The 19,974-nt window shown below is 50.1% G+C and overlaps 1 protein-coding gene across 5 annotated transcripts in view; it reads right to left on the bottom strand.

Annotated features, from left to right (window-relative positions):
- Positions 1-19,974, bottom strand: part of PRKG1 (protein kinase cGMP-dependent 1) — a 266,544-nt gene that overhangs the window by 94,719 nt on the left and 151,851 nt on the right. For all 5 annotated transcript variants that reach the window (XM_027898759.1, XM_027898758.1, XM_027898760.1 and 2 more), the window contains one exon: positions 5,276-5,381. In XM_027898759.1, coding sequence (XP_027754560.1) covers positions 5,276-5,381 — 106 coding nt within the window. The remainder of the gene's footprint in view (positions 1-5,275; positions 5,382-19,974) is intronic.

Here is a 19,974-nt window from a genome sequence, read left to right as displayed (position 1 = left end):
GTGGGACACCAGGACGGGCTCTGAAATGCCTGTGACTATCTGTGGCTGCACATCCATAACCAAGGGCTCCAGAAACAGCTCTGGGGCCCCGAGGAAGGAGAGTTCAGTGGGTCAGGGGAACCTTACCCCTCAAAAAGAAGGTTAAGGAACAGAGCTGGACCTATTCTGTTGACCTTGATTAAGCTGAGCATCCCTTGTTGAGGCTGAGAGCGCTCAGGTGTAACACTCCCTCCTAAATCTGCTGTGTTTCTGTTTTTGTTTCGATTTCCACCCCATTACTGATGGATGATCCAATCTGGTCGCTCAGAGGGAGCTGAAGGTCTCTGAACCGTTCAACCAGACCCCCTCAGGTGAAACCAGGCACGACAGGCTGGGACCAGCTGGGGCCACACAGGGGTGACAGCACAGCCCTGGCTGTGTTCTGTCAGTGTTGTCTCACTGTTTGCACCACAATTCACCCCCTTCAATGCCCCAGTACCCTCACCACTGTTCCCCCTGCTCTGCCACCCCAAGGGTGGGCAGGACCGACCTGGCCCTTTAGCAGAGCTGATGTATCCCCACCCAAACAAGCCTTGCCCAGTGATCCTGGGCTCAGCTCATCCCTTCCAGAGCGCAGTGATCCAGGTCCCGCTGCCTTTCCACAGCCCTACATTTCAAGTCCCACCATGATGTGATCAGCGTATCTAATTCCATCTACTTTAATATCTGCAGTGTAAAGCTCTAATCTTTCACCCCAATCACTCCAATCTTCACCACACTTTAGCAAGCAACAGAAAACAATCTTCTCTCTATATCCAGCCACCAACAGCCCCGTAATATTTCAATCCAAAATGATAATTTGGTAAGGAGGAATGACTTCAAACAAACCCTAACACCTTAATAAATCTGCAGTTACGCCTAATGTTCTGCACTGAGCTGTGAAGAGCTTGATTCCTTTGCTGCTGCAGAAAACACAAACATCTTAAGTCATGTCTCAGAAAAAACAAGACTCATCCTTTAAAAAAAACAACAGGGATCTGGAAATCAAACAATACAAAGTAAAAATAACCACTGTTATTTTTAAAGGCTAAAAACCAAGAGAAATAGTCCAAGATTTAACTCCTGACATCACCTCACCTTTTCAGTCTATCAGGAGAACCAGAATGTCAGAATGGAATAGTAGAACCATAATTATCAGAATAATACATAAGGAGAAGGCAGCAACCTAAATCCAGATCAGACCTTGTGCCTCTTGAGACCACCAGACAGTCTCTGAAGGTGTTTTTCCTCACTGGCAGAGTCACTGTAGGGTGAAAATGCTGCCAATGGAATCCCAGGATCACTGAGGTTGGAAAAGGTCACTCAGTCCCTCCTGTGCCCGATGCCCCCCTTGTCCCCAGCCCAGAGCACTGAGTGCCACATCCACACTCCTGGGACACCTCCAGGGCTGGGCACTCCAAACCTCCCTGGGCAGCCCCTGCCAGGGCCTGAACACCCTTTCCAGGAGAAATTCCTGCTGCTGTCCCCCCTGCCCCTCCCCTGGCACAGCTGAGGCCATTCCCTCTCCTCCTGTCCCTGTTCCCTGGGAGCAGAGCCCGACCCCCCCCGGCTCTCCCCTCCTGTCAGAGAGCTGAAACTGCCTGATGGAGGGACCCCCTCCATGGACAGAAGTTGGGAACAAAGTCCCTGTCTCTGACCTGTCAGAGGGAAATTTGCTGCCGAACTGCAGAAAGAGCAAATAGAGCAAATCCCCTGGAGACACCTCGACTGCCCCTTCGGGGGTGGGTCTGTGCCAAGAGGGGGCTCAGACTGGACATTCAACAATGAGGGTGGGCAGGCCCTGGCACAGGGTGCCCAGAGAAGCTGTGGCTGCCCCTGGAGCCCTGGGAGTGTCCCAGGCCAGGTTGGACGGGGCTTGGAGCACCCTGGGCTGGTGGAAGGTGTCCCTGCCCATGGCAGGGGGTGGGACCGGGTGAGCTCTGAGGTCTCTTCCAACCCAAACCATCCTATGATTTTATGAATCAGCAGGGTTAAGATGAGATATTGTTTATTCCCATTTGTATTAACCCCATTTCAAACCCAGCTGACACCAGGACCAAAGCAATGACTCCTCCTCCTTCACCACGCTCTGAACCAACAGCTACCCGACACTTTTGCCCTCTTTTCCCTCCTCCCTTTCCTCTGTGCTGCATTAGATAATCCAGCAATAGGACTTTTCCCTGCCTCCACTAAGACTTTTCCTTTGATTAAAACACCCTTGGTCAGCATTAAACTTGTATTACTGAGAAATGTCTGCCCCAGCCCCCTCCCAGAGCCCTCCCTGTGCATAACAGCATCCTCAGGGGATTACAGGGCCCAGACACCGAAACAATTCATTACACAAACTTCCTCCAGAAAAGCCTGAACCTGCCCTTCTCCCACTGTGAAATGAGAAAGACTGTTTTTCTTGTTCAAGGGCAGTAGAAAATGGACAGTTTGGTGCCGTGGAGCATCATTTCAGTTCTGCTCCAGCGCCTGCCCAGGCACTGTGGAGAGGCTGAGCCGCCTGCTCCTGCCAGAAACCCCTCCGAGCTGCCCGCGGGTGTGCCCAGCACAGCCCCAGCTCACAATCACATGCACACAACACACAGCACCTGCAGACAGCCCCCTGTGCCCCTCAGAGCTGCACTGGGCTCTGTCCGGGCAGGGGGACTGCGGTGGCACAGCACCTGCACGCAGGGCATCCACGCTGCAGGGATGGCACACACCTCGGAACCATCACCCCCTGCACCCTCACGCTCAGCTTCTCTCATAAAGCCACCCCTGAATCCTCCCCAGGGAAATCCAGCCGCCTTTTCCAGCTCTCCATCCCTAAGGTCCCTTCCAAGCCAAACCAGCCTGTGAGCTTTTGATCCTGTGACTGCCCTGGGAAATCTGGACACCCCAAAGGTGGGTGCTGAGCACCTTCTGTTGGGAACATCGTTCAGGATGATGCTCTTGGCCTTCAAGGTCTTGGAGTGCCCCCCATAGCAGCAGGGATGGTCCCAGCAATGTCCTGGCTGCAAAGGAGCTCGCTGTGGATGGGCTCCTGCTTTGAGCCAGCACACGTGTCCTTCCATGTCACTGGGCACTCAGAGCAGAGGGCATTCTGTGCCTCCTTTGCTGTTATCCCCTGGTCACCTTGCCCATGCCCCAGTGTCCCACAGGCGTGGATTCACGGAGCCAAACTTCACGGCGCAGATTTAGTCCCCTGAAGCTCTCAGTGTGACTTCACTGAGTCCCAGCAACCTTTCCCTCTCTTTTCCCAAACTCTCTCCTCCTTTTGCTTCCTCATCCAGTCCAAGCCTTTGACAGGAAGGCAAAGCTCGGACTAACAAGATCCCTGAAGATAAAGTGGTGCCCATGTGGGAACTTCCCTCCAGCATCCACTTCCACAGCTCGATCCTGCCTCCGAGGGGACCCTGAGTACCCACCATCTGTTCTGATCCAGCTCATTCTGTAAATGAATCATTTACACCATGGACTGGGACCTGCAGCCTCTTCTAATTGAACATTTAGGAAGCTTTTAAAAAAAAAAAAAAAAAAAAGAAAAGCAATATTCACTCTTTCAAGGCATCCCGGTCTTTAAACTTCCATGATTCAGCAGGAAATTACTGCCACAGCACAAGCCTTTTTCCCATCTTTTATTTCTTGGACAGATTTATTTGATAATCTGCTGTTTCCTTGACTGAAATATTCTGATTTTGCTTAAATGGAGTTATTGTTAGGGCTGGCTGGAGAAGGGAATCATTCCAGTGCTGTGACAATGATGTTCTTCCTTGCTTGTGTAAGGACAAACATATTGAATTACAGATAAAAAGCACTAATTGGGGAAGAACTAAAGATAAATTCAGCAAAACCAGCCCTGCAGCACAAGGAGTCGCCCAACCTACAGCACAATATTTTATTTCCCTTTTACTGGTGGCTGCACCGTGATCCACCTCGGGCTGACACTGATTTAGCCACATAATGAGCTCCCACAAATTTGTGTTTCAAAGGGAATCATTGCTGTGATTTGTCTCGCAGCACAGACACAGGGATCAAGAGGAAACCTGCCTGGTTTTCCAGCTCCTGCTTGAAGGAGGTGCTGCTGGGGAATTAGGCTGTCTTTTGATCACACCAAGGATCAAGGCAGGCATCCTCAGCCTGGTTCCCCACACGGAGCATGAAAAAGAGGATATTCCCTCGCTCCTGCCTCCAGGAGAGTCGCTGCAGGTGAGTCAGGAGAGTCATCCCGAGTTTTAGTAGGAACCACTACAGCTTGGAGCAATGCAGCAGCCAGCCTTCCCAGCCCAGGAATGCCCACCTGGACTGAGCTCTTTAGGGGTTTACGGTGTTCTTCTGGCCCTCAGAGGGAAATACTGGGCATACAGGGTGGGCCTGTGCCAGGGGGATGTTCCTGCTGCTCCTGTTCTCAGCAGGGTAAATGAGGGTAAATAACTGACATTTTCTGCTGTGCTTTGTCCGTGTGTGTTATGGGAGACAATGATCATCATGTTGTTGTGACTCATGACATCATTAAAGAGGGTAATTATCAGACCAATATCAGCAGGAGATGATGCTGCCCAACCCCTCTGACTTTTCTGAGGACAGGCACCATTTAAACCTCTGCTTCTGCTGCACTTATTTCTTCAAAAGAGCATTGCTATTCATGTCTCGATATAGGAAAGAAAACATCTCCAACATCCCCCCAACAACAACAACAACAACTAAAGTCAAGAAGTGAGATGCCCCTTGTTTTCAGGAGTTATCCTGTTCTTCCTGCAGAACAGTTAGAAGGAGAACACCTCTAGAAATGCACCAAAGGGGAACGAAGCTGAGCTTGAGACAGGCACAGGTGCCCAGAGCCCCCCTGGAAAACCCAACAGTGACCCCCCCAGCTCTCTAAACAACTGGGACTGTTCGTTACTGATCCTCTCCAAGGCTCAATTCCCCTCATCTTCAACCCTACCACCATCTCCCACCACTGTTTTTATAAAAGGGGGTGTTTTCTTACACAAGGAGAGCCTGGAGTGACTCAGAGCAGAGCTTTTCTTTTACACCTTGGCTCTGGGACTCTTGGCCACCCAATAACTCACAAGAGGAATGAAACTAAACCACAGCGAGGCCCTCCCAGCTTCACGCAAATAATAATAACAACAACAATAATAATAACGATAATAATAATAGAAAACATGAGAAGGAAACAAACCAAACACCGCACTCAGAAAGAAAAACAAAGCAAAAGATGAGGACGGCAGTTGCACTGGGTTTGGGGATAAGGAAACGAGTGTCCTACCTTTTCAAAAATTCCATGTACTCAGTGTGCTTGATGAGACCGGTCCTCATCATTATCGTTTGGAAACATTGCCGGTCAATAGCCCAGAGTTTCACATTTACCAGAGCTGGAAAGAGAAAACAAACAAGGGGACAGGGGATTAGCAAAGAGAGCTGGAGCTGGCAAATCCCACTGGAACTGGGGAGGGACACGGGGGCAGCACGGACACGGGACACACTCCCACTCCAACATTTCGGGAGGTTTGTAGGGCATTCTGCAGCAAAATCAAGGAAGGATTCATCCTACCCCCAAAGGAGAGCACAGATTCTTCCCTGACTTCAAGGAAATTTGCAGAACCTGGACATTTCCACAACCAAGCCCTGTTCTACCCTAATAATTAACCACCACCCCATTTGGGAGGTTTGGAGGTGTTTCTTCGCCCAGCCTCAGTTTGTCTCTGCTAAATTCCAGCACTTCCATCTAAATGGTCCAGATTTTCATCTGAGATTTTTGCATGAACTACAAATACAGCTTATAACAGTTTCTCCTTAGAGAAACAGTTTAATTAAACAGAACTATTCTCAAGACCTCCACATTTGCATTAATTCAATTTTTTTCAGACAGTAATTGCAATAAATTCCATCCCCTTCTCCCCCTTTCATTACAGGAACGAGCAACGAGCAAACTGACTTTCAGCAAAATATTTACAAATATTCTCACTGATAAAATCCAAGCAATGGATTTGCTTTGATTTGCTGCTCCTTAAGTTCCCAAACCTCCTGGTTAATGAGCTTTTATCCCTAACTCCATTTGCAGGGTGGAAAAACCTTCCAAGTGCAAATTCAAATATTCCCTCTGGAACTGCACAGCAGAACTAAGGGAGAGCATCACAGTCTCTTCTTGTTTTCAAGGCAGAAACTTCTTTTTGAGAACCATTTCTAGTTTTAAAATCAAACTGATAGGGAAATAATGACCTTTGGTATTTGGAGATTTATGTGAAGATTTAGTTTTTCACTCTTCTGAGTGGAAAGGACAATTAAAATGAATAGGATCTCTATTGTTATGGGGCTTTTAACTGTATCCTATAAAATAAGGGGGTTGATGTTCATGTGAGCTCAATCTAAACAGAGACATGAGAAATTATTTTTATTATTCAGCCTGGTGTGTCGGGAATCGCTGAACAGGCTGAGCTCCTGCTGTCCTGGCTGAGGTCACGTCACAAAAACCCCAGTGATGTCCTGGGGAATTCACTGAGAGCAGGAAAATAGGATCTTGTACAGTGGGAGCTCCCACTGAATCCCAGGATCACTGAGGCTGGAAAAGCCCCCCAAGGTCACCCAGAGCCCCCTGTGCCCGATGCCCACCTTGTCCCCAGCCCAGAGCACTGAGTGCCACATCCACACTCCTGGGACACCCCCAGGGCTGGGCACTCCAAACCTCCCTGGGCAGCCCCTGCCAGGGCCTGACCACCCTTTCCAGGAGAAATTCCTGCTGCTGTCCCCCCTGCCCCTCCCCTGGCACAGCTGAGGCCGTTCCCTCTCCTCCTGGCCCTGTCCCCTGGAGCTCCCCCCTGCTGTCAGGGATTGCAGAGCCAGAACGTGCCCCCTGAGCCTCCTTTTCTCCAGGCAGCTCAGGAAAAGTGAAGTGCAGACAATACAGTTGTGTGTTAATCCCAATCACTGCTCCCACTTTACACTCACATCTATCCTGCCTTAATGATAAACAGATGCTTTAATAACGGCTAATCAGGGTGGAGATTTAAATGTCAGGAAGATTCTTATAATCAAGCGTGAGCATCATCTCCTGTCGTGCTTAAAACCCTCTGTCGACGTGTTAGAGGGTTACTGAAGGAACAGAAGGAATCTCTGAGGTTTGATGCTATTAAAGACTTCAAAGTTACCCATTTAAGAGTGGCCTGAGATGAAAAACACATCTCTGGGATGTGTAACACAGAGTCATCCCCACCGTGAAGAACTGAGTGCAGGTGCAGACAGGGGGGACACAGAGATTTTCCGGTCCAACCCCAGATCTTCTGGGAAGCTTCATTTCCTGAGAATATCCTGTTCCCTGGCTGCAGGAACTACAGCCAAAAGGAGCAGGAGAAATACAACCACGGAAAGAGAAGTGTCCATGTCTCTCTGTGAGGGGAACTTTGTTACCCAATAACATCAAATACCACCCTGCAATCCGAGCAGCTCGGCTGGGCTTATCTACAATTCAACTTTATTGCCTCTTCTACACTTTTCATGCTAAGATGCCATAGCTGGGGGGTCTCTTTGTTGGACAGGGATGCCCAGGCTGGGGAGCTCTGTATGGTCTCTGTGTGCAATTTTAGGAGCTCTCCAGCTGAGGGGGTTGGATGATGCTCTGCAAGTCGGCAGGACGCTTGAATTGCACGTTCAGGAAACAGATTTACCTGGCTCTGAACCTCCAAGTGAAAGGGGAGTGGTTCAAGGGCTGAAAACAAAGCAAAATGCTGCTGGAAAAACAGGGAGGAGCAGCGAGAGCCCAAGCAAAGGAGTCAGGGTTCCACGGGGCAGAGATGTTACCATTCCAGTTTAGGTCTGAAGTGCTTGTCATGGTTAAGACTTAACTTCTGCTGCCAAGTTGACTGAAATTACTCCAATCAATCATTCCAGTGAATTCCTTGCACCCCTCTCCACACCCAAATCACTGATTAAAGCAAATAAACGAATTTCAAAATGCTTTCCCAAACCCAAGTTCTTCCAAAGAGATGTTTTCTCCGGGCAGCCCTTGAAAATTGTTCATTATTGAACCTGGCCAGGGTTAAATCCCCCTCATTTCCACTCCTGCCATCGTGTCCCAGCCTGCTGAGGGCCAAAGTTTTGGCTGCTTTGCTCCTGTTCTTCCTTTGGACCCAGTGGCTGCAGGTCCCCAGCCCTGGGGTCAGCTCTGAGCTGCTCCTGCATCCCTGCAGAGGCAGTGAAATGAGGGGGGAACTGGAAAGGCTGAAGTGGAAATATTTACAGGGGAGCCGGGAAGTATTGTTTATGTTATATATATACACACACACACACATATAAATATATACATATATATATACACACACACAGAGGAGGTGAAGCCCGAACATTCAGAGATGCCTTAAATCCTTGGAATGAGGGCAGCCAGAGATCAGTGCCCAGACTATTCCAGATTAAATGCAGTGTTCACCAGGCTCTGCAAACCAACTTTTAGCATTCTCCCAAGTTTTCACTTAGTGCTCAGTGAAGCCTTTCCAGGCTTTTTCAAGGATCACTGGGTGAATCATCCTCAGCTCAAGCACTTGCTGGCAGCATTATCCAACCTCAAACTTATTATTCCCTTGCCCCCCAAGCTGGAATTCGTCACCTCCCTTTTGCTTTTAGGCCATTTTATTCAAGCAATTGTTTGTTTATCCACCTCCAGGCGAAGAAGCAGCAGCATCTTCGTGTCCTGAGGGCCTTTTGGGCAGGCAATAGACAACATTTCCACTCCAATTTAACCCCCTCCCACCTGGGGGCTGGTTCTGCAGCATTACTGTGCCCCTTCCTTCGGGGGGAGCGCAGCCATTGCCAGCTGCTCGTGTTCCATCCTGTTTATGGACTGAAATGAGGATGAACAGCACATTTAACTAAGCAGAGGGAGCACCTGCAGTTCTTTCAGCCCATTCTGGCACCCCACGATACCCCTGCTTTGCACGAGAGATACTCAGTTTAACAGCATTAGAAGGCTCTGACAACACCCATCAGCCTGTGCTAAGGACAATAATCTGATTCAATGAGCAGACACCACGCAGGAGCCCACGACTTTTCATGCCACAAGAGCCAAGGAACCCAAAATCTGCCCCAAAATCCACCTTCACCCCACTCTTTAATGTCCCAACATGCTCTTTCCAAACTAACCCCTCACACAGCCTTTACCACGGCACCCCTTGCTCCTCCTGGCTGCAGACATGGAGCTCTGCTCTCCCTACCTCCCTACAATACAGGGGCTTTTCTGGGTTTCTAATTCATCTTTGTATGAGCACGAGCTCACAGACTACTTCAGAAATCCAAATTATTCCAGAACTGGAGGCTGAAAGCTGAAATGGTCCCTTATAGTTAAGGAAGAAGAAGATGAAAGCCCCAAAAACTCCTTCCAAGTCCTTTTTTGAGCCAGATGGAGAGTGATGCGAGATTAATGGAAAGCCAACAAGGGTCTAATGTGGGTCAGAAGCCTCGAATTAAGTTGCTCAGACAACTGATTTAATGCACTGAGCACAAGAGGGGTTGAGGTAAAATGTCTCCAACTATTTGAGGAAGGAAAAGGAGAAAACAAGCCAAATGTCTCAGCCTGGCACACATCAGCTCCCCAGGCAAGATCACAGGAGCAGCACCAAGAGAGAGGAAGGAGGAAAGTAAAATATTCCATTTAAAAGAGACACATCAGTTCTGGCTCCTTGCCTAAAAGAGCCCCAAACCCGAGGAAAATTAATATCCCCAATGAAAGGAGGTGTCTGAACAACTAATAAACCCTTAACAAACCCTTAATAAAGGGGTGAGGCAGCTCAGGGACACTCAGGTTTTGTCTCCCACTGAGCTCTGCAACACAACTCCACACCAGAAAGACCCAAACCCAGTTTCTCAAGAGCTGCTCCCAAAGTAACAAACCATTGTTTTACAACTGCCTCTTTCCAGCTCCAGGAGCTGCCTGACAATTGAAGCTCCAAAAGTACTTCCCGTGGCCAACCTGCAGCTTACTGGAGCAGAGAGAGCAGCAGGGGCCGTGAGGAAATGCATTTGCACAGCCAGACACCCTCATTTGTAATCCTGCACCACGGGACACTTGAATTCACCTTCCCTGCAGGGAGGAAAGCGCCAGATCCGCCTTCAGTGGGCACAACTGATGGACCAGGGACACCTTTCCAGCCAGGTGCCTCTTGCTGATGGAAAAGGCTAATTACAGTGGCTCTTGGAATACAGGAGAGCATGGACAACAAGAAGAAGGAGCAGAAGTGGAAGAATCAGAAGCAGCAGGAGAGGCAGAAAAAGGAGCAGAAGAAGAGAAGAAGAAGGAGAAGACACAAAAAAAGAAGTAGTAGAAGAAGCAGAAGAGGCAGAAGCAGGAGGAGAAAAAACAGAAGCAGAAGAAAAAGCAGCAGGAGAAGAAGAAAAAGCAGGAGCAAAGCAGAAGAATCAAAAGAACCAGAAACAGCAACAGAAGGAGCAGAAGAAGAAGGAGCAGAAAAAGCAGAAGCAGCAGGAAAAGGAGAATAAGAAGCAGCAGGAAAAGCAGTAGAAACAGAACAAGAAATAGAAAAATTATCAGAAAGGGAAGAAGCAGAAGAAGCATAAGGAGAATGTGGCACAGGAAAAGCAGAAGGTGCAGAAGAAACAGCAGAAGCAGAAAAAGCAGGAGCAGAAGAACCAGAAGAACCAAAGCAGCAGCAGCAGCAGAAGGAGTAGAAGAAGAGGCAGAAGAAGGAGCAGAGAAAGCAGAAGCAGCAGGAGAAGCAGCAGCAGGAGCAGAAAAAGCAGAACAGAAGGAGCAGCAGCAGAGGCAGAAGAAAAAGCAGTAGAAAGAGCAGAAGAAGGCACAGAAAAACAGGAGCAGCAGCAGAAGCAGAAGTGCAGTTTTTAGTTTCCATCCCCCATCCCACACATCCCTGTGCCACCTGCCCCAAACATGAAGCAAAGCAGAGAAATAAATCGCTCTGGAACTGGAAGACTGGTGGGAGCTGAACCCCCAGTCCCCCCTGCAGCACTGACAGGACACCAGGAAAGGGAAATAATCCCGGTATTTGCACACCCCGGAGAGAAAAGCAAAGCCAGGGCACAACCACCGAGAGGCTCCAGGAAGGGGCTCCCTTTTCCAGCTGGGATATTTGTTTCCCCAGGAAAAGGGACAGAGGGACAAGCCATGGACCCTTCAGAGGCTGCAGGGAAAACACTCTCCTGACAAAGCCAGCTACTGAAATTCCTAGTGCCACCTTTACTCCTGGCCTTCTCTCTCTTCTCTCTACAAGCCTTAACTGTTATTTTGTGTGCCAGACCTTAACTCACACTCTGGGAGGTTGGTAGCAGAAAAAAAACAAATGCTTTTTTCTCCATTTAAATCAAAATTCAATCAGGTTTCTGACCTATAAACCAGATTTAGGTTGGATATTGGGAAGGGACTGCTCCCTGTGAGGGTGGGCAGGCCCTGGCACAGGGTGCCCAGAGAAGCTGTGGCTGCCCCTGGATCCTGGAAGTGTCCAAGGCCAGGTTGGAGCAGCCTGGGCTGGTGGAAGGTGTCCCTGGCCATGGCAGGGGGTGGCACCTTCAGGTCCCTCCCAGCCCAAACCATTGCCTAATGAAGTTCAGTCAGCACAAACCTGACCAAGTCCAGCAGCAGAAGGGAAATGTTCCCTTGCACCACACTCAGCTGCCTATTTCCAGCAGAATGCTGCACATAACCCTAACATTTAATATCACACAAACCCCCAGTGCTGCCATCTGCAAATAAAGCCAAAGCTTCAGCTGTGAGCTCAAACAACAATATTTTGAGAAATCCAGTGCAGTTAAACTCTGCCTTGGTGGAGCACTAGGAATATTAACCAGCTAAAAAACCCCAACAACACAAAACCTCTCTGTCTGTGATTAAAAAGAGGCAGTTTTCTCATGGACCTTTACAGTAATTCCCCATTTTTAAGTGATTTCCTTATTTCCCAAGAGCAGCATTTCCCACACAACAGTTAAATAACCCATGTCCAGATTTTTCCCTCTCATTACCTGGATGGAAACTTGTCCCATCCTGTGGGAGCCCTGTGGTGTTACCGGGGTGTTGAAGGCGTGTCTGATGGATTTGCTGTCTCAAAGGGCACAGAGGGGGTGCAGAGCAGGGGCTGGGTGGATGCTCTGCGTGCCACATCCACCCCCAGAGCCCAGGGTTATGTGTCCCTGCCCTCTGGAAAAGCTGCCTTTTGGGGGGGCTTCACCTGTCAAACAAATTCCAAACCCAAACAAGACCCCATCCCACAGGAGGTGGAGATATCAGGGGCAACAAGGTCTTCACTGAATCCTATTTATATTTTGGGATATAACTCTTCAAACAAATCTCTGCCTCCTTGATAAATTCCGAAATGCAGCCAAACCATCTCCCTGCTCTGGCAGCACAGGGAGCCGAGGGGAGGGCAGGGAAGCAGCTCCCTGGGCTGTGGGTGACGAGGGTGCTCCAAGGAACAGCTCCAGCCGCACAGATCCACCTGCAGCTGCACTGTCAGCAGCTAAACCGGCTCTCCCTGAGCGGATCTGAATCCAGCCAGAGATGCAAAGCCTGCTAAAAGCAGGGATGAGGACTCTGGGGTCGTGTCCCTGCTTTTCACCAGCGCAGCGTTTGATGCCCTAATGTGGGAATCAATCAAAAATCACTCAGTCCCTGCAGGGTCTGACATGTCTCACTCTGGCCAGGAGCTGAGGCTGGTTTTGGACTCATATCAAGCTCTGTCAGGTGTATTCAAGCCTGAAATCTGCAATCCCACAGTACTTAGTGCCAGGCTGTCCCACTGAAATCCCTCACTGCAGGGGTTGGCACCCTCCATCCCAAAGCTCAGCACGGCCTGGGGGCCCTTCACGAACACTGACAACAAAAACCACTCTTTAGCATGCAAACAAAGACTGAAACCCCCGAGCAGGACTGTTCTGCCACTTGGGAGACTCTGGTTTATCCCTCATTTATTAACTTCTGCGTCCCTCAGGACCAGGTGACGGTGATGTGCTGAGCACGCTGGAGGTGACGAGGCTGGCAGGTAACTCCAGCCTGGGTTTCAGCTTCAAACCCTGTCATTTGCATCTTTTGTCACTCTCCTTCTTTGGAAGGCATTTCATAACCCTTTTCCCAGACAGGCCAGCTGGGAGCAGTGGGCTGGAAGGAGCAGCCAGAGCTGTGGGGCTTCTTTGGCTCCCTTCTCCTGCCCTCCAGAAGCTCCTCATCAGCTGTGGTTTGCACTCCACACGGGACCTGCCCCTGCTGAATCACACTGACCACGAGCAGGAGCCATCACCACACTGTAAACTCTGCTTAAAGCCTTTAAATCCCCTCCTAAAAGCTCGCTGAGCTCTTGGGAAAGCCGGGAAGAGAACGTTAAAATGCGTGGAACTGCCTTAGGCCAGGCTCTGTTTCCAGGGGTCATTCTGCAAGAGGCCAAAGTGCCTTGGATTTGGTCAGGCGGTGCTTTGGTTCCTCAGTGTCTGAGGGTGGGTTTGAAGCAGTTCATGCACACAATCACCGTTCCCTTCTCCCTTCCTCAGCTAAGGAAGAGGCCAGGCTGGAGCAGCCTGGGACAGAGGGAGGTGTCCCTGCCCACAGCACGGGGTGGAACGGGATGATTGAGGTCCTTTCCATCCCAAACCAATCTAAGATTGTATGATTACTCTGCAAACACCCCACCCTGTCATATTTGGGAAGTGTGTACGTCTGCAATCCTCACGTCAGCCCTTGCTCTCCTCCCCTCTCCTCCCCAATTTCCCAGGAATGCAGATGAGCTCAGCAAGCCTCTGTGGCATAATTAAGTCATAACGTGGATTACACACTCAGCCTTCCAACAGCTTGTTTATTCTTCATTATTAGCTCACAAATACCTTGGGTATTCCCTGCCTGGGAACCTGTCGAGGTTGTTCTTACCTGAGGCAAAATAGAGCTCAGGGAATCCCAGAATCCCAGGCTGGTTTGGTTGGGAAGGGACCTTAAAGCCCATCCAGATCCACCCCCTGCCATGGGCAGGGACACCTTCCACCAGCCCAGGGTGCTCCAAGCTCTGCCCAGCCTGGAAGGGATCTGTTGGTCTGCACATCCCAGGATGCTCAGCCTCAACCCCGAGGAATCCATTGGCAGTCTGGAGTCCCTGCTGCGAGGGGGGAGTTCTTAGATAATATAAATTATTGTATTTCAGTGTGACTGAGTTATGTAACAAGTATCATTGTCCACAGCATTCATTTTAAGATTAAAAATGCCGGTGCTCAGCTTTTTCTGAGGGCAAAGCTTGCAGGGCTGGAGATGGAGCCCTGAACATCCACTGAACACCGGAGCTTGAGTTTCAGCTCTCCAGAGTTCCAGGGAGACACTCCAGGGCACCTGAGACTGAAGATGGCCTGGAAATCAGGCCAATATTTAAGTGCCTGGAATTAGGTAAAGAAACTGGAACCCCAGAACACCCCTGTGTTTGCTGAGGACAGCACATGCTTTCCACTCTGGATCAACTTGAAAAGCTCGTGTCTCCAGCCCTGCACAAGGGCACAAACAGCACCCCCCCAGGGAACAATTCCTTCCCAATATCCCACCTAAATCTACCCTGTCAGTTGAAAGAATATCCCTAAGGATAAACGTCTTTTTTTTTTTTTTCTGCCCAAGATTCCCAGAAGTTTCCCTGTTCCTGGTAGTTCTTAAGAGCCAAATTCCACATCCAAGGGAAGACACAGAGATCAGCAGCTCCATTCCCACGGACTCCACCAACCCCTGCCCGACGCCTGCTCATGGATGGGGAACGTTTCCTACTCCAAAAAACCAACACAGGCCACTCCTGAAAAAACAGGAGGGAAAAAGCAAAAGTCTCAGTCACTGGAAATAAACCCTTGCATCCTGTTGCCATGGCAATGAAAGTTTTTAACAACATTAAGGAACTGATGTCTCATCAAGAGCTGCATCTCGTCGTTATAGCAACAAAAACCTTCCCAGTAATTGCTTTTAAAGCTTTTCCTCCTTTGCATTTTTATAAACACCCCAATATCATCAGAAGCTCTTATTCAAAGGAGGCAGTATTTTGCCTTTGGGCAAGCCAAGCAGCACTTGGGAGTGAATTAAGGAAGCAATTACTTTGGGGATTAATTTGTGGCTACCCGTGGATCCCGGGGACAGGGGATCCCTCCTGCTCCTGCTCCAAACCACAGCTGGAGAATTCGTTCTGTGGGAAGGCCCCAAAGGAAAAGCCCCCAAAGCACTGAAATCTTGCAGCAGGAAGAACAGAGCAGAGCCCAAAGCCCTGTGTGTCCTGGCTTGGAAAAGGGCTGGGAATAACCCTCCCTTGGCAGCACAGTCCTGTGAGCAACAATCCCTTCTCCATCCAAGGGGATGGAATAACCAGGAATACAAACCAGCTTGGCACTTTGGCTGACTCAGATGGGCAACAAAATGTGGTGGCAGGGATTTATTGCTGGACCTGGGGACACTTGCAGCACCTTTGCAACACTCCTCTCTCCTTCCCAAAAATCCACCTGAATCCCCCTTAAAAGTGAAGTCCCAATTCAAAGAGCTCCCAGGATGTGGATCTCGGATGGCTCTGAAATAGGGAAGGTTTCACACAGTGTTTTCTTCTTTTTTTCTCCCCAAACACATTTATTCTCATCATTTCCCCATCTTCATTAGTAACAAGCACCAGAAGAGTCCCCAAAGCTGCCACTGTGTGTGAGGACAGAAAAAAAGCCTGAGCTTCATGAACTGACGGATATTTTAAAATACTTAAAATTAGCACAACTGCCTCGAGCTCTCTGAGATGTAAATTCTATTTCTGGGCTCTTTTTCCAAGGAATCCCAGCCAAGCAGGCCCAGGGTCTGCCCCCACCCCTTCCAACCCCCCGTGATCCTAAAGAGCCAGTTTGGGCTCAGGATAATGGGGGTACAATTAAACGATGCTCCAAAGCAATTAATCACAGCAGCCTCCTGCCAGCAGGTGAGAGGAGAAAATCCCTTGATGCTGTGCCAGGAAACAGCTTAAACACTGTCAGAGACGCTGTGAAAGCCCCAAAACGTCCCCAAAAGGAGAAAAGCTTTAGCCTGAAGGTGTGTTTGCCCAGACATCCACTCTCCTACTACAGGGAGGGCAAACCGAGGCAGCAAAGCCTCAGCCTGGCAAAAAGATCACCTTTATTTTCCACAGAACCCCAGGAAGGTTTGGGATGGAAGTGAACACAACTAAATTAAATCTGTCTTGTGGTCCTCATAATTTACAGCTCTGGTTTACTGCAAATATTGTCAGAGCAATTCTAAACCCGTTTGGGAGCACAGCAGAGACGGCAAGGCAGCGTTCCCATCATTCCAGCCACAAATCCCCTGCACTCCGGTGTCAGCCCCCCTGAATTCCAGCGGCAGGGAAAGGCACTGCCCCCGAGAGCCTAACACAAACAGGGATAATGCCACATCCAGGCTGAGCCGCAGCAATAATTGCCAAAACTACAACAGAACGACACGTTTTGCTGCTCCAGCTCCTGCTGGAGTTTGTTTCTTGAGAGAAGCAGCGCTTATTTACGGCTGTTTCGGGATAAACAGCATCAGGAGGGTAAACAGCCCCTTTCCATCACCGCCAGCCGAGAATCCCAGCACAGCTCTGCTCTGGAGCATTCCCAGCAGGCTGCAGCTCCCGCCGCTCAACAGCTCATCAATCACTCCAGCTCCGGCCGGAGCCGCTGCTCGTGAATTCCCATCTCCCGTCTGTCTCCCGGCCCCTGTGCCCGCGGGGGTCACCGGGAATGCCAGACGTGTCCTGACTCACGGGATGATGTTCCCTGTTTGTTTGGAAACGCTCGGGCTCTGAGTCAAACCGCTCGACACATCATTCCATCGACACACCAAACACCTCCTGCTGCTCGGCTCCTTCCTGCCGGGAACCTCGCCACGGGCTGAGCCAGGGGGGCTGCAGGGAGCGGGGCGGGTGACCCAGCACCCACAGCAGCCAGGGAATCACGGGACCCCAGGGCTGGTGAGGCTGGAAAAGCCCTCCCAGCCCACCCAGTGCAACCATCAACCAGCACTGCTCATCCCACACCACCCATGGCCCCGGGGGCTCTTCAGCACCTCCAGGGAGGGGACCCCAAACCTCCCTGGGCAGCCCTGCCAAGGCCTCACTCAGTGATCAGAAACACCCCTAAAATATTCCTGTGTCTGATCTGCAAACGGGAGGTGTTTTGCTCTTCCCTAATGCTGGAGCTCTGATGGGACTCTGCACATTCCAAGAGCTTTCCCACCTTTCTGCTGCTTCCATGGGCCACCTGAAATTAAAGTGGATGGACTGAGGGCAGAGGGAAGCTCCCCAGAGGCAGCCCTAGAGGGAAGGACTCTTTACCAGGGAATCCTGACGTCCAGCTCAGATGGGAAGGGCCCACTGCCAAGGCTGGAAGGAGCAGGATATCGAGTGTCCAGCACTGGAGTCTCATCCAGAGGCAGAGCCAGGGGATGAATCTCAGCCTGGCTGTCTGAGGCAGCTCCTGCTCAGGAGTGAAGCTGTGCTTTAGGTGCTCTGGAAGTTCATCCTCTCCAGGATTAGGGCCACTTCAGTCCTCGACAAGAGCTCCACACGGAGCTCGAGTGGTGCTTGAGCTGCTGGGGAGGGCGAGGGGAAAGCCAGGCTGCAGGGCTGCAATCAGCTGGCACTCAGCATCCTGGGAGCCACGGGAATGTGCACAGGGACACAGCAGGGACTCCATCCCCAAACCCAGGGAGACACCTCCCCAGCAAGATTCCAAGAGAACTGCCATTGGTTTTCACCGAAATACGGGGGCTGCAGGGGACAAAAGGGATGCAGAGAAGCTCTAGTCCCAACAGCTCCCCTTCCCAACTGGCAGAGGGGAGAGCAAAGTTATTCTTTCCTCTGCTTTGGCCCAAGCCGGATTTAAAAGGCATTTCCAGATGTAACCATGAGCTCCATTCCTGGCACAGTTGCCTGTCCATGGATCTGCCTCCTGGAGAGGAGGCTCCCCCTGTTCCCCCACAGGCTCCTGCAGAGATGACAGGAAAACTTGGCCCTGCCTTATTTTATTCCCTGCCCTAGAAAGGCCCCGTTTCCCCACAGTTAAAAGGATTGCCTTAGTTCTCTTTCATTTCCTCCTGCCTTTCTTCTCTGAAAAATACAAATATTGACCTGGAGTGTAGGCCAGGCTCTGAGACAGGATTTAGAGTGCAAAGCAGGGATGGCCCAGCCCGAGAAAGCCCTGAAGGAAGAAGCTTTAGAGTCAAGCCCCAGGAGGTTAAACCCACCTGTGTTTGCCAAAAAGAGGAAGGAAAGGAACGGGGAAAACTCTGCCACAGATGGTCAATCTAAAATATAGCAGCTCTATTATCAAAAATAGGTGTATTTACAATTTTAGCCTTTCTCTCACATTATTTTTATATTCCAATCCACTACTAGTTAAGTTGTAAAAGGGACCAGTGAGTCAGATGTAGATGCTATTTCACAAGAACAAGGTGTTTCCAAGAGGAAAAAATGTTACTTGGCCTGTCTTTACAATTTCTATATAACTGAGAGCTACAATGTTGGGCCATTGTTTTTAATTCTATCACAAAAGGGTCCTGAATATTCAAGATTTCTTCACGTGCATCACACCCAGTGGATGAAACAGTGAATTCCACCTGGCTCTGAGTTAAAAAACTACCCCCAGTTCTTAAAAATGCTGCATTTTCACAAATCCAGAGCAGCAAATGAGAGATGAGGTTTGGTAAGAGCACAGGAAATTAAAAGTTCTACTGGCACGTCCTTACTTTCCCAATGGCAAGGAATTTTCAGTACTTCACAAGGAATGTGCTTTTACTGCTACTGGCTCTAAAAAGCAGTAAATATTCTTTTCCAGGAAGAAAGATGCTGAAAAAATGTCCAGGACTGGCCAGAATATTCAGTTATAAAGTGGCACAGTTCCTGCCCTGGCTGGGCAGGAGCAGCTGAACCGAGGTCCATCTGCTGAGCCTGCTCCTGAGTGTCTTCCCCTGCTACAAGCAAAGACCTTGTCACTCCTGCAGGGATCCCAAAGGATGCTGGGCAGGCACAGGGTGGAGGGGAACAATAAATAACGAGTGGGAGCATTTCCAGAGCATTTTCTGTGTCCGAGCTTGGCTCACCAAGTCACGGAGTGGGAAGAGGAAAGGGAGGTTTTTCTGCAATACTTTACAAAATGGATCTTTAATGAAAAAGAAAATCATAACACCAGAAAAGCATCACTTAGCAGCAATAGAGCAGCGAGGAGCAACAACAGCAAAATTGCTGAGATTAATCAGAAAAGGAGCCATCTGGAATGTAACACAGGCCTGCAAAGCTGTGGCTGTAACTCAATAACCTCGGTGAGACTGAAAATCCTGGCAGGACAGGTTGCACAGCACCAGATCAGTAAACAGGGAGGGGATGAAGTAAGAAAGAGGGCTGGGGGTTTGGGGAAGCACCAGCCTATGCAGCTCCTGGCTTGGCACCCTGGGGGAGACGAGCTCTAAATCCCTTGCAAGCCAAACCACTCTGTGATTCCACGATCCCAAGGACGGACACGAAGGTTCCTTCTGAGGGACCAGCAGCCTTTGCCATTCCTGCCTTCTCTGGCTGTTCATGTGCAGGTTGCACAGGAAGGACACCTCCCCAGCAGCAGGAGCTCTCCCAGCATACTGAGGCTGCAGGACAGCCCTCCTGCCAGCACAGCCTGCAGATAACCCCGCTCTGCACAGCCCCAGCCCTGACTGCGCCTGCAAACCCCACCACTGCCACGCTCATCCAGAGCAGGAGGAGGCTCCAAACAAACACCCCAGGGCTTCCTGGGGAGATCCAGCCCTGACTGTGCCTGCAAACCCCACCACTGCCACGCTCATCCAGAGCAGGAGGAGGCTCCAAACAAACACCCCAAGGCTTCCTGGGGAGATCCAGCCCTGACTGTGCCTGCAAACCCCACCACTGCCACGCTCATCCAGAGCAGGAGGAGGCTCCAAACAAACACCCCAAGGCTTCCTGGGGAGATCCAGCCCTGACACTGCCTGCCACC

Source organism: Empidonax traillii, unplaced genomic scaffold (genome assembly GCF_003031625.1).
Source record: "Empidonax traillii isolate 1590-97213 ecotype Southwest subspecies unplaced genomic scaffold, ASM303162v1 scaffold620:size424980, whole genome shotgun sequence".
NCBI classification, from domain to species: domain Eukaryota; kingdom Metazoa; phylum Chordata; class Aves; order Passeriformes; family Tyrannidae; genus Empidonax; species Empidonax traillii.
This window is presented reverse-complemented; position numbering and strand designations above follow the sequence as displayed.